The 14,358-nt window shown below is 46.8% G+C and overlaps 1 protein-coding gene across 1 annotated transcript in view; it reads right to left on the bottom strand.

Annotated features, from left to right (window-relative positions):
* Nucleotides 1-957: 957 nt before the first annotated feature.
* The window catches only part of PDE6D (phosphodiesterase 6D), a 32,675-nt gene continuing 19,274 nt past the window's right edge, over nucleotides 958-14,358 (bottom strand). The window contains exons 2-5 of the mRNA XM_026045331.1: nucleotides 7,254-7,342; nucleotides 4,284-4,409; nucleotides 3,373-3,478; nucleotides 958-1,557 (exon numbers count right to left, since the gene is read on the bottom strand). Of these exons, the coding sequence (XP_025901116.1) occupies nucleotides 1,476-1,557; nucleotides 3,373-3,478; nucleotides 4,284-4,409; nucleotides 7,254-7,342 (403 nt within the window). The 3' untranslated portion in view covers nucleotides 958-1,475. The remainder of the gene's footprint in view (nucleotides 1,558-3,372; nucleotides 3,479-4,283; nucleotides 4,410-7,253; nucleotides 7,343-14,358) is intronic.

The raw sequence follows: 14,358 nt of genomic DNA, 5'->3' as shown, positions 1-14,358 counted from the left end.
CCCCCCTCTGCCATAGGCCCTGCCCGAGTGGCGCCCGGCGCGGAGGGAGGGAGGGAGCGCTGGGCGGTGACTGGAGTCCCCGAGCGCTGCAGAGCGGCCGGGCCGGTCCCCTGGGCACTTGGAGGTCTCTGGYGCCCTGCGCGCTCCCCTGGGCCCTGTTGCAGCCGCGCTGGGTGCCTCGGGCCGGCAGCACCTCCGGRCAGAGCCGCTGCCCGAGGCCGCTGCGGCTGCAGTCTGCGCGCGTCGCGCTGTCCCTGCGCTCAGGTGCTCCCTGCACCGTGTCCTAGCCCAGCCTGTCAAAGGGGACAGCTCCCCGGGCGCGTGGCTGAGGCCAAGTGCTCGTGTGCCCTGYCGCAGTCGCGGGTATAAATATCAAAATACAGCCGTGCATTTAAGCAGTGTGAAAGCCTCCATGGGCTGAGACAGCGTAGCCTGCAAGGCAGCGCAGCTGAGCCTGGCTTGTGAACMTTTTTTTTTTCCCTTTTATCGCATTTCAGAAATGTCTGAACTTAGGATCTGAAATGATGCATTTAATTTCCCTGTGATTCCTCAGAGATGTTCAAGGCCAGCCACAGGGCAGGCTCACCAAGGTCTCAAGTGATCATAAAGGCCAAACTGTGCTGGCCGGGTGAGGAGAGCCCAGGTTTTGCAGAGCTGGGAGTGTCTCCTGGAACTGGGAATAGCAGAGTGGTGCTCAGCGCTGGCCAAGAAACCAGCCCCACAGTTTGTTCTGTTCAGGCAGAACAAACTGCCCCGAGGGACTAAAGGACAGAAATGGGGCCAAGGACAAACCTTGCCCATGGTCAGGAAAGGAAGGTCAGCAAAGACAGAGGGGAGATGYGAGGCTGTGCCCGGCTCTGCTGCTGCCTTAAGTGCTAAGGGGCATGTGACACGAGGCACTTGGGCAGCAGGGTCAAAAGAACTTACATCTGTGCCCTTCTTTGGACGGTAGGAATGTTTTAATTGAGAAATTTGTTTTAATTACATTAGGTGATATCACAGTCTATTTTACAAGTTCAGGGTAAGAGGACATGTGGACCAGTTACACAGAAATCCAGTGAAAGGATAAAAAACTAAACCATGAGAAATGGAAAGATTAACTTAATTCCCAAAAAACCAAAATGCACGGAGAGGTGGTGTGAGTGGAAATGGGAGATTACAGCAAGATCCAGAGAAGTACAAAGGATGAGACTAACATAATTTACAGTATTGGTTCTGCATGACCATTGTTTGCCCGTTTCCAGAGACCGTCTTTATTCCCCAACCCTTCGCTGAGCAGCTGGCCATGTCTCTGAGGGTTTGGTCTGGTCTTGTCGGAGCAGAAAGCAAAAGAACGGATGGGCAAAGGTCACAACCCACGTTGAGCTGGTCCCCAGGGTCACCGCCTACAGGAAGTGTCTTCCACTGGATAGTCAGGGGGTTCTGCACCAAGAACTGCATGGAGGAAAACTAAAACAGCCCCAAAAAGCCCCATCTCAAACGTAGAAAAGTCTCACTCTGGAAGTGCTTACGAGGAGGTCGTCATCATAGAACTTGGTTTCTATAATAACATTACCGCTGTGGAGGGAAAAGAGAAAGAAGTGATATTAGAAGAATGCACAAAACAGTAGAAACTGCTCATTTTAATGCTCTCACCAGCCTGGGTGAACTTGCCTAAATAACCTGGTTTTTGGAAATCAATCTGGCAGCTCTGCTGTGGCTCTTGTTGTCTGTAACACTGATTGTAGGAAGAGTGTGAGGTTTTTGCTACAGACTCAAACTCAGGTGTCGGGGAATGTTCTCACTGGATGTTCCCAGTTGTTCTGGGAATCTGCTCTGTGGAGCACCTTGTTTATCACCAAGTGCCACATCTCCATCTTCTCCTGCTCTTGAGGAAACACTGAGACAAACACGAGGTCCTTGGGAGCATCAGAAGGTGAGCGGGTCTGCAAGTCTCAGCAGCTGAAAGCTGGTATCTCTGGGCTACAAAAACGCTTTGGATTCCTTTGGGCTGGTGATTTTACTGAACAGCCCTCAAAAACTATTCTAGAAGACCTCCAAGAATCTGCGAGACATGGGCTGCTCAGTAGAGACGTAGAGACACCAGGGAAAGAATGGGAAACTGGAAAAGCCCCGGGGTCACTTGTCACCTTCAGAGAGCCCAGTCCAGAAGACTGCTCAACTTCCTTGAGATGATCCGGGCCAACCTGTCAGATGTCTTCTTTCTTCACTCCGATTCCGAAAACCATCTCTGCTGGTACTGACTAAAAGCCATCAGCTCCAGRAGCCACGGATGCGTGCAGCATCCCTGAGGTTCTGCCATGGAGCGCTCCTCCAACACCCATGCACTCCTCTGAGTCTGCCGTCTCTTTGGCACGTGCTGTGCATCGGAATGAGGGAGAGTTGCCTTCCCGCAGCCTTCTCTGGGGCTGGCTTTGCTCCAGCGACGGGGGCTGCAGAGGGAGGTCTTCCCGAGGCCACAGCGACCTTGCACRGGCACTGGCTGCTCTGCAACTGCTCCGTGTCGGCAGCAGGAGGCCTGTTCCCTTCTGCCCCTGCTGCCAACGCGCTCCTCGCGGGTCTAGCAGCACCCACGCAGCACCACAGCGGGGAAGGGGCTTTGGTCAGTGAAAGCAGCTTCCCAGGGGCCTCCCTCCTGCAAGGAGCTTTTTCCTTCCTCTCGTGGGTCGCAGCTCTCCTTCGGGCASGCGCTGCCCTCACCACAGGCCTGCAGACAGCGATGACCTTCCCGAAGCCAGAGCGCTGCAGCAGCCCGGGCTGCGTGCATCAGAGGAAGGGGGGTGAGTCCCGCTAGAGGTGACTGCAAAACACCCTATTTTCTAGTTGTTAGGGGCTTTTCTTTTTATCCCCAGATACAATGCCATACAACTAAACACTCATTTAATATTTCAGTGTAAAAGACACAAAGATGGCAAAACAGTACCGTGAGGAAACAAACACTAGAGCAACTCCAATGAGTGATACATCACCTGAATAAGACCCACCTTCAACGAGATTCAGTTATCAGTAGCTGGATTTGAAAATGGCCCAAATACCTCTTATTTTTTTTGCCTGGATGCAAAGGGCACTGGGCTGCAAAGCATGTTTAAATCCTCTCACAGATCACTTTTCAAAAAAAGAAACCAGCTCTGACAAAGGATCGGTTCCAGTTTCTCCAATTTTCTACTGCTATATTAATGCAAATTGGACCTATGGGAAAGAAGGTAATAAGGTTGGCTTAGCCCCTTTCATCTCTCAAGAGCTAGCACTAGTGAGGTTGAATCAGCAGAGGGAGCAGCTCCCTCTCCTCATTCCCACCGTGGCCCGCGAGGAAATGTCATGCACTGCTTTTCCTTGGCCTGCTCTCGGATTCTCTAGCCCCAAGACACTCACGTTAAAACGTTAGCTGGCATCATCTGTGATTCAGGTGCTGCCTCTATCAAGGACTGCCAAGTGTTTGTGGAGTTAGGAATCACAAAACCGAATTCAAAGAACCATTCTGCAAAGTAAAAAGAACATCCAGAGGCACGTGAAAGGGGGGAAACCCACAAGCAGCCCGTTAGCTTTTCACCTGACAGGCTGGAGAACTCCCTGCACTGCCCTACTGGGCTGCCAGTATGTTACATTTAAATGATTTGGTAGAGCTTAAACTGCAGTGAACCCTGCCCTCTTCCTAAGGCAGATGCTCCCTGTCTAAGTGCAGTAGTCAGGCAGCTTCCTTAGCACTGAGTGGAACCGCCAGGGTTTAATCAGAGTTGGGGAATCACGTTCCCCCTGTTCTGGACATCCCCCAGATCTAGTTCAGATTAAGTGCACAACCGCTTCCCAAAATACAAGAAGCTCCCTGTTTTATCTCCCCCACTCCCTGTAATTAAGACTGCAGAGGAGGGGACCAGAAACGTGGCTATGGAGCCAACCTATCTCCGTGCCYGAGTCAGCCACTCCACGGCTCGAGGAGAGCAGCGCCCAGGCCACCTCCTGCTGCTGGGGACAAGCACGAGGTGCTCCCGAGGAAGACACGAATCCCCACACTGGGCGCCTCTAAACCAGCCACTTTCCCAGCCCTAGGCAGCCTGCGGAGGCTTTCTGCCCTGCAGCATGATTACCCAGCTTTTTTGCTTACATAACTAAGTGTTAATACACTTATGAAATGCTCTGCCTAATGCCGTGGCCCATTAGTCCTGCCGAGTGCCTCAGTGCTACTCTGAAAAATTAAGCCCGCCACGTTCCAGCCCTCCTAGTCCCCGTGATCCCTGTCCTAGCGGGGCAGGCCCCGTGTCCCCGCACGCTCAGCACACACCTACCTTCTAGACACTGCCCCTTGAAATAAACTTTCTGTTCCAGGCGGAATTTTTCCATTTGTTCTGCTGAGGAAAAGTTTAGCTCCCGAGACACTGCTTTGCACTTCAGGATTTTTTTAGGAACTCGAGCTGTCAAACAGATAAGCAACCATTATTTTGGGCACAGTAAAACCAACATTGCTGCTTCAAGGGCTTTTGTACTATACTTTGAAATAAGGATTAGTGCCAGTGCAGGAGCATGGCAGAAGGAGAAATACAGGCGCAAAGGAGCCCCTCTGCTTTCTTTTTACGCTGGTGATACTGAGATATAAACATGTTGGGTACCTTATCCACAGCCAGGAATGAAACTTGTGGCAGAACCAGGAGCACAACCCGGGCTTTCAAACTCCTGGTTCGCAGCCATTTTCTACTAAAACTCACAAATCCTCAAGTCAAAATACAAGATTTGGTTTCAATTATTACACCAGGAGGCGAGCTGAGGGTCACACGCAGCCAAGAGACTGCTGTGCAGGKCGAATGTGTCAACTCTTATTAATTCTGCAGAAAAATCTCTATTTAAATTATTTATTTGAAATTCACTTCACTTTTTTTTTACATCATTTCTTTTAAAAAGATACAGGAGGATAAAGTCTGACTCTCACTGGTTAGGACATGAAAACATGCTAAATGTAAGCACAGACTTTATCCTAAATGTAGTCCTGTTTATTGTTAGCCAGGGCATAGCCTATACCTGCAATTTACTTAAGCAAGTATATAACTAACACACATTTATTCAGGTAGTAATTCTGATTAGATTACAAAGTGATGAATGGAACATTTATTATTTACCAAATGACTGGTTTGGGGTCAAACTGCACTTAGCTAGAAAACAGAATTTAATTAAAATATCAGTATCATTATGTTTTTAGATAATTAAATCTACCTTTAAATATTTGGGTCACGGAAGAAAAAAGCTAGTTTATCCTGCCACCTTTCGTATTTAAAGCTACGTATTTTCCTAGTCAATGGAAGGACAATTTGTATTTCATGAACGAGAGCTCACTGTGGTGACTAGAAACAAGCCGGATCTGGCTGCAAGGGATCTCAGCAGCCACTTGTAGCTTGGTTTATTGGAAAAAAAACCCAAACTTGACTGTGTTGCATTTCCCAGACTGTGTGCCAGTTCTGAGTGCACTGACACTGAACTGGGAAAACTGGATATGTGGAAGGCTCCTCTATCAAAGAGCTGCCCGAGCGCCCAGGAAATGCCAGGTTCAGGTGTTAGGCAGGGGTTTGTCACAGCTTTCAGTGTCCTGGCTTTAAAACTTCATCAGCAATCCTATACCACATGAATGCTCTTTTTATTTGGTGTAAGTGGTAATAGTCAGTTTAGGTATTAATACAATATGATGGTTTGAATTTGAATTTTGGTTTGAATTTTCTTGCTGTGCTATACATGAATGTCCCCTCTCTCTCAGGGAAGATCCTCCTCCTCCTGATCTTTTCAGTGGCCTTTCCTAAGAGCTCTTCTCTGCATCTGCTGCAGTTTGCAGACATACATCTTGAAGATGGATGGCCAGGCTGGCACACCAGATAAGGTGCTAACAGTTCTTTGTACAGTGGCATTAATCTCATGCCAAAGGATGTTGTAATTAATTCCCCGGGCTCCTTTGATGGAGGTGAGGGTTCCTATTTTGTATGGAGCAAAATCCGAGGCACAGGGAGGTTACAGGATTTGCAGGTGGGAAACAGGGCAAAACAAACACTCGTGAGACACAGCTCCAACCACCCACTCTCCCAAAACACCTTCCTGTAGTTTGTGACAAACCAAGGCCATGTAACTGTCAGCCGAGACAGAGTGAAGACCATTCAGAAACCAGCTCTGCCTCCAGGGAAGCTTTAATAACACAAGATCTGGGAAGAATGGGAAAATTTCTTGATTTTTTTTTTCCTGCTAACAAAAGCCTGATTCCTCATTCCCCCTAGTTGTCTTTTTAGCTGCTCTGGGCACCAATGCTCAGAATTATACCCTGATTTCAAGATGGTAAAGCAACCGGCCCACAGTTTAAGGAATGAGGTTCCACACTCGTTAATCACCTCGTTTCCTTTGGAAGTTGTGTCTCGGTGCCTTCAGCACAGTCCTATTTGAAAGTGCTGCACTGTCTTCCTTAAATGCAGGCATCCATGGGCACGAGTAATCCCTGTTAAGGTGCGTGGACAGAGCTGTCTCCTGTTAGGCAGCACCCATATGGGACCAGGGGCACCAATTAGCCAGGCCAAAGGAGCCAAGGCTGGAAGACGCCCTGCAGAGCCGCTGTGTCGCGGCTCGGCCTTCCTCCTGCTCTCACCTGCACCCTCCACTTCCAGCATCAGGTCACTCTGGACCTGGAACATCTTCCTGCTCCGAATAATGAGCTCTTTTCATAACGCAGATGAATTTGCCTGTGACTTAAGCTAGCTCTGAAACCAGGGGTCTTGCTGGGACTCTACTGGGCTCACAAAGTTCTGCACAGATCCCCTGTAGGTTCTCTGGGAATAGAAGCATCTTTATAAGCTGGTTGCCTCCTTCAGACACAGATTTTCCAACTTACAGAAGACGCAGGACCAAATACTGCAAGGCAGCACTCAGTCCTTGATGCTTAACCAAAGCCACATCAATGTCACCAGTGTAATTAAGTGTTCCAGTTCACGTGCTGGACATTGGCTGCGTGATGATACTCAGGTATCAGGAAAGCCTTCAAAGGCTGAATGAGCTTCAGTGAGGTGGCACTCCGCAGAGCCAAAGCAAGGCTGTTGGCAGGGGACACTGCCCATCACGGTGTTTGTCACAAACAGGACAGCGTGGAGAGGTGTAGGAGGGAAGAGGCCTCCCCTGCGCTGCCCAGGCCGAGGTGCCGGCCTCCCTCGGCGCCAGGCGGGTTGTCCCTCCGCGCTGGCAGCAGCGGCGCCCTCCGCTCCACCCGGCCCCAAAGGCACAGCAAGGCCACCCGGTACCTTCATGCTCCACTCCAGGTACAGACAGATCTTCTGTTCCTTGCCAGAGGATTTTCCCTGTTTCTGCATCTCGGAGGTTCATCCAGTTTCTGAGTGGGAAGCAGTTAAGGAAAATGAAGAGTCCCCATCCCTAAATACCGAGCTTACAATTCTTTGCTAAGCAGCCCTGAAATCGGCCACTCCAGCCGAGTTACACTCATCTTCCGATTCTCAGGAGCCTGAGATGGTTTTTCCTAGAAAACAAATGAACAAACCAGTCCTTGACCAGGATGAATGCRACAAGAGTTGTATACTCACAGATTCAGTTTCCCCTTTAGACTGGAGCTTGTTAACCTCATTTATCATTTCCCACTGYTTCTAAAGGATAAAGGCAACGGCACCGGGCTGCAGTCAGGCAAGAACTAACAGCAACAGACACTTCTACACAAATACTGTTCTCCATTCCCCCTTCCCAAGGGGAAAATGAAAAAAAGAAGTGCTTCCTATATGACGTGGGAAAAGGAGTAATACTAGATTGAACTTGTATTCCTAATTTACAAAAATAAGATCAGTGGTGGTTCTGTTGTTGACCTGGTAACTCGCACTCACCGGGGTTCTTCAGCTGCAGAGCACTGAGGCGAAACTCTCTCCTGCTGCCAAGCGGGGCTGTGCCAGCCTCCCAGAAGCCTGGATCACTGAATTAGCCATGGAAGTTCTGAAGGCAGGAATACTCCGGTTTTCCAAGGGCTAATTAGTGAAGATCTTAAGCATTCCTTTGAAAAATCCCTGCCGTTCTATGACTCCGATGCTTCCACGTCAGAATAAGGGGTCTGCCCACCTGGCCAGTCCCGTTTGGAAGGGGCTCCTTCCGGAAGGCCCAGGCCCCGCGGCAGCTCCTGGCCCAGCTTAGCGCGGCTCGGAGCAGTCACTATAAGCACAGGCAGTCTAAATAAAGCAGGATCTGTGAGATCAAGGGCATGCGAATCAGCTCCTCGCTGGCAGCAGGGCCAGGCCTTGGTCCTCAGGCCTCTTTCGCTTGTGGCAGCACAACCTTTGTGCTCAGTAACTTCCGAATTTCCACAGCAAGAGAAGCAGCAGAGTCTAAAAGGACTGGGGGAAAAACAGTACAGAGCTTTCAGCGCAGCCTGGCAGGAAGCCCCTTGGACAAAACCCTGGAAATTCTCTGGGAGAGGGAGAAGCAGCAGCTGCTCAAGGAACTGCTGACTGGGAAGGCAGAGGAAGAGGCAGTATGGACCTCGACAAAGGTATAAATAGGAGCTGTCAGAGATGTGCATATRTAATTCATTCTCTAACATACCTAGTTTCTATGCAGGCTCACACAAACTCTTCACCTGGATCATTTTTTTTTCTGAAGCTCCTGGGAGGCTTTAGCAAATTTTGKTTTATGTGGTAACGTGTTGTGAAATGTTGCCTGTAGAGGAGCGAAGRGAAGACGGCTGCTTCCGAACTGCTGTGAGGAGCCTTCTCCTTCTGAGGGCCAGCCGCACTTCCCGAGTGCCCTGAGAGGGCAAGGGGAGCAGGGAGGACACGTGTGTGCAGGGCACGTTGACTGAGAGGTGGCCTTACAGCTTCCGAACCTGGCAGCAACTTGGAGTGCAGGCACAGGGCCATATGCTACCCCTGCATCCTGCCCCGAAAGTGGAAACTGCTCCCCGCCTTCCACACTTGGGGAGAAAATGGGAATCCACAGCGATAAGTCTCATGCCGATGGCAAGGAAGGTGCCTCCCATGAACTCCAGGAGCCTAAACCTCTTCCTCACCTCAGCTGGAAGGGTTCAGCAGAGCGGCGGGAGCTCCCCAAGGTGTTGGGGAGCGACAAGCAGCATCAGCAGGGCAGGAGGGACCACAGCAGCACCACGTGCCCCGCGTGGCTGCTGCCTGGGAAGCGCAAATCCCCAGCGGGACGCGACTGCCCCAGCCCTACTTCACAGTGCCAAAGACCCCAGCGTTCTCAGATGCACCTTCCCCTCGACAAACACAAAACCCAGCCCCAGGGAAGCTATTTGCATAGAAAGCRGCACGCCGTCTATCAAACACCACGTGTGAGAGGCAAATAACAAATGAGACGATCTGGGCATCTCACAATTTCATTTATCTTCACAACGCCCTGCAATGCAAACACCCCTGACTATTAGCGGTACAGTCATGCAGTAAATTGGGCACTCGATTATCAAAAATCTTTATTAACTTTAAAAAAAWAAATAAAGAGGCTTTTCAGAAGTGTTTACCTGCTATTTACTCAGCATTGGTTTCAGCAGGARTGAGGAGCCTGGGCGCACGCTGGGCAGCACCAAGCTGGGCACACAGGTACTTCTGGCCTGGGCACCTCACACCATCCAGAAGTGGTGSTCCATCCAGGTGGGACCATCCACCATCCACCCAGCGACTGCATCCAGCTTCCCCACTGCTCTATCCATACTCCAACTATCTCCATCCTGCTTTTTGTCCATCCTTCTTCCTTCCTTTCCCTCTCCTCCTTCTCCCCCCCTCCTTTTTTTGATCTTTAAAAGGAAACAAATTCTGCAAACAATTTCCTACATCAAAATTTAGATCATTTTTAGAACCTACTCTAACGTAATTAAAAAAAAAAAAAAAAAAGCAAACTTCATCACTGGTGATTTTTCTTTTTTGCCAAGGGAATACCTGACAAAGGAGCAGCTGTGCTGCTTACCTAGTTAGCAGCTTATCACACTATTTCTGTCAATTTGGATAAAAAGGCTGGTACTAGGACGTACATTAGCATGAAGAAAATAGAGATCTTGAACCAAACCCACACACACTGTTATCTTCTAATGTGTTTAATTGGTTTAAGATTCTTCCACCCCAGCATGAGAGATATTGTTACTAAAAATAAAAAGTGCTCCATCTTCTGAGCAGCAGCGGAGCCCTGCCAGCAGGATGAAGAGGGCACTTTAAGTCCTATTGAACAGGAGAAAGTTCATTAATATGGATTTAATACAATTATTCTTTTTGAAGATGCTCATGTAGAGTCACCTGGCAGGGGTAGCTAGAGGGGCAGCGGAGGRCCGGGTTGTTGCAAGTTTGTGAAGTTAAGATAAATTTAAAAAGGAATAATAATAGTGTGTCTCTATTTCAGTTTCTCATTCTAAAATCACAAGAACACTCTTCCACCATTAGATTTTCATTCTCCTGGCTTTGGGGGATTTTTTTTTTTTTATGGGAAACAACGCCTGACTTAAGACTCAATAGATCAAATACACTTCAATCCTGAAGGCAAGGAAGGATTAGGCAGAGCAGCAGAAGGAAGGGTGTACTGTTGATCTATTTATATGCCACCACCTATTGGGTCAGCAAAGTCTTACATAAAAGCTTTGTAGTAGCTGGAATTTGACTTGCTTTATATACATGACATGAATTAGCTTCCTCGCAGACCTACTTTGCTTAGCCCGATGAAGGAGAGAGGCCTGTATTTCCAAATCTGAGCTTTTTTTGTCTTGGATGCTTCTGATCTCAGGGCAGAAATGCTTTCTTTTTTTCCTATCTGTCACAGACATCACTTCCTTCAAACCTTTGAAAATATACAAGCTTATCTCTAAATGTTTTAGCATTGCAAAAGATCCCCATGTATTATTACTACACTGGTAATTAAGGATAGCCTTGAAGGATGAGGATGAGTACAACCAAAATGACTCATTTAAAGCAGCACGGAGCTAAAGTTCAGCCCCAATCTCCCCGACTATTATTTGTGCTCTGTAAAGTTTACCACTTTTTGACATTAGAGATCTGATCTGCCATTAAAGATCAGTCCATTTTCCTGTTGTTCCTCACTGTCTAAACCATTCCAAAACCTCAGAAACTGCTGAATTCTTACCTTTCATAAAAACAAGCCTAATGTTCATCACTACTCCTGGAAGGGAATGATTTGCATCATCTTTCCCAGCTCTTTTGATACATGAAGTGCATCACTAAGGACAGGTCATGCATGCCAAGCACAAGCAGGATCTCAACAACTGGGAGGAAATAAGGATTTTCCTATGGGATAACTGACAAAGAGAAAGTGGAGCTGAAAGCCCTGAACAATTCAGACCTACGTATTTGTGTCAGACCCAGGGAATCATCTGAATGATGCAACTTTCCTTCTGGATTTGCCACTGTCTGTTGTGAAAAACAGGTACAACCAGGCCCTCATGACGTGCGTGTTCCTCATACGGGAAGATCAACCTCGAGGGGGTATTTATATCAGATATGTATTTTCCCAGAACACCTGCATCTCAGCTACGTAATTTATATCAATAGTTGGAGGAGTGAGGACCAAAATAAGCTATGCAAAATAACTCAAAAAGAAGTCAGAATTAAGGAGCAGACCACCCAAACGGCCTGATGAGTCTACCCCACTCATTCTATTCATCCTCTAATCTTCCCAATCTCTAATCTCACTTTTTATTACAACTCCCAAATCCCTCTTCAAGCAAACTCTTCTTAATCATGTGCTTACATTTAAGCATGTGCATCCATATTCTGAAGAATCAGGTCCTTGAATTCACTTTGTTTGCACACAAAAGAAATGCTGCTGCCTTTAGTGTTTAATAAACCTCAATGATAAATGTCTTGGCAGTGTGTTTAGCAAACAGGCATCTTTCCTCCTTGCCTAAGGCTGAAATTCAGTATAAAATCATATTTAATGGAACTGAGGGCCCATCTACTTTGTCTAGTAATAAAAGTACAGAAAGAAAACAGAAACTAGAAGCTTTTCCTCAAATACAATCCTCATAGAACAGAGCACTGTCACCTTCTCCTGCTTGTAGAGAGCAGCTACTCCCTTGGGTTTGTTCCAGCCTAGGCAGACTGCAGGGCAGCTCTTACAGGAGCAGACAGATATTTTTTAAACTTTGCTATTATAAATGAATTTCTCTGGAGTTGTGCACAAAATACAGGTTACTCTGCTTCCCCAAACAACGTGAGGTTGGGGACTAGAAAGGTGCTCCACTAAATCCTCAAATGGAAGGAAGCCAATTATTGCTTCAAAGTACTCCTGACGTACTCAGTGTTCACCCTGAAAGAGGCTGATTTGAAACTCTCCTGCACAGAGCAAACTGCGGTGCAACAGAAGCCAGTGAAATCCAAAGAATAATGAGAAACACATGATAAAATGCAGCAAAGATCCACTGCAACCAACAAAGTAATTTCACAGCAAATTATGTATTTGGAGGGATATATTTAACAGCTACTGCATCACAGCCAAARCCCACCATGATATCAAGCACTTAATAAACATTCTACTACTCTTATTTCTACCTTTCCCCTTACACCTTTACCTACAGGTGCTTTCTATATGGATCTTATATCGCCACAATACATTTTTATCTAACATCAGGCAGTTCTGGTCCTGTTGTCAAGCTATAGTATGTCAGGCTATAGTATTCACTGCTGTATGTCCTATTCTCCCTGTGAGAACATAACCAAGAAACTCTTTATGCCTTGAGTCACTTTCATTGAAGATGAGCTGTGTTCCCACCAAGAAGGCGTTTCCAGTTGAGCTTCTTTATATATGTGATGTTAGCAGCAATTTAATGCTTGAAACTGTTGGAGTGATTTTTTTTTTCCAAATTTAAAATATTTAAAACAGATTTGGTGATATCTGTAGCAGGCAAAACAAAAGCAAGTATTTGCTCACAAAACAGTGGTGAGCTGCTCCCTTGAAGTGTCCAGCTGCTTTCATTGCTAAAGARGAAAAATAACAGAGGATCACATGTGGAGATTGCTTTACATCCTAGGTAGTGAAACAATAATTTAGAAGAAAAAGCAGCATTGTTTACAGGACCATCCCAGAAGCGTGAGCTGCACAAAGACGAGCACGTTGTCTTTCGCAGTGCAGTAGCGCTCACTTCCTCCCCATCTTCCCTGCATTTTAAATTGATCTCAAGAATTAGCATGTTAGAAAAGCCTGAGCTCATGCTAACAAACCTTGGAGTTTTAACATAATTAATGTCATCAGTAACGCTCAGAGTTTGCGGGAACAGCAGGTGAATCAATGGGAATGACGCGTGCACTTGAGAAGCGAACGTGACCTTTAAAATCCATGCGGCTTTAGGAGAGTGGGGTTTGAGGGGTAGCTGAGGAGAAAACTAACTCCATATACACGAGGAAAACTACACGAGCTCAAAGGGCCCACCTGGCAGAAGGTGCCTTGCACATATAGACATGGGAAGCTGCTTGCTGCATATTCTGGGAGCCACCCCAGAGGCGCATGATGAAAAACTCAATTAAAAACTAAATATTCCTGCTATCCAAATCTGTCTGGAAAGAGATTTGTTTTTTTCCAAAAAAAAACTTTTGAAATTAGGTTGAATGCTTTAACCCCCTTAACAATTTGGAGAGGAAAAAAAAAAAAAAAAAAGAGTGTGATTCGGTTTGCCCACTCTTTAATTCTAGCGTATCAAATGATTCTCCTCCTTGCGAGGGAACTCTCCAAGCGAGTCAGCAGCTGAAACAACTTCATTTGGTCTGAACTACTTTAGAGCATTCAGTCACTTCAGGAGAGCCGAATTATTATGATAATATTTCAAGGCTTTCAGCAATAAGTGAACTATAGGGACCTTCAGTGAAATAATCTATCAAGGGGTTCTGGTGAATAACTTCATTTTCACAGATGAGGCTGTAACCAGACGCCCTCAGAGGAATTTACCTCCCTGTAAATCATTAGGGCCTATTGTTCTTTGCACAGCTGAAACACAGGGTGTCATGATAGTCAGGCAAAGAAATTAGCTTTAATGGAATGAGGTAGTTTGAACGCTGATATGCCCCTTTATTTTATACAACTATTTGATTGCTCTAAAATATGATTGATATTAGTTTGCTTATGAAAGAAAGCTTGGCTTGATTTCTTTTTTTTTTTTTTTTTGTAATACTCTAGAACTAGATTTTTTTTTACATCTTAAAAGGATCTTTGCACTTGCTCATGCTGAGAGAGCACCTGCTTGAGCAGAAAAACAAAGAATTCTTCRATAGAATATTTAAATAGGATAAATACGGCTAGTGTTTTAATATAGTCTCACTCCAATGGCCTCAAGCGTGGAAAACAAAATCAAAAGCCCTGGAAAAGGCAGCTCTCCCTAGCACTGTTGGTGGCCTTTGCTGCCTGAAG

Source organism: Nothoprocta perdicaria, unplaced genomic scaffold (assembly GCF_003342845.1).
Source record: "Nothoprocta perdicaria isolate Ctin4 unplaced genomic scaffold, notPer1 scaffold_4, whole genome shotgun sequence".
Taxonomy (NCBI): Eukaryota; Metazoa; Chordata; class Aves; order Tinamiformes; family Tinamidae; genus Nothoprocta; species Nothoprocta perdicaria.
Note: the sequence above shows the minus strand (reverse complement) of the source record. Positions and strands in the feature narration are given on the sequence as shown.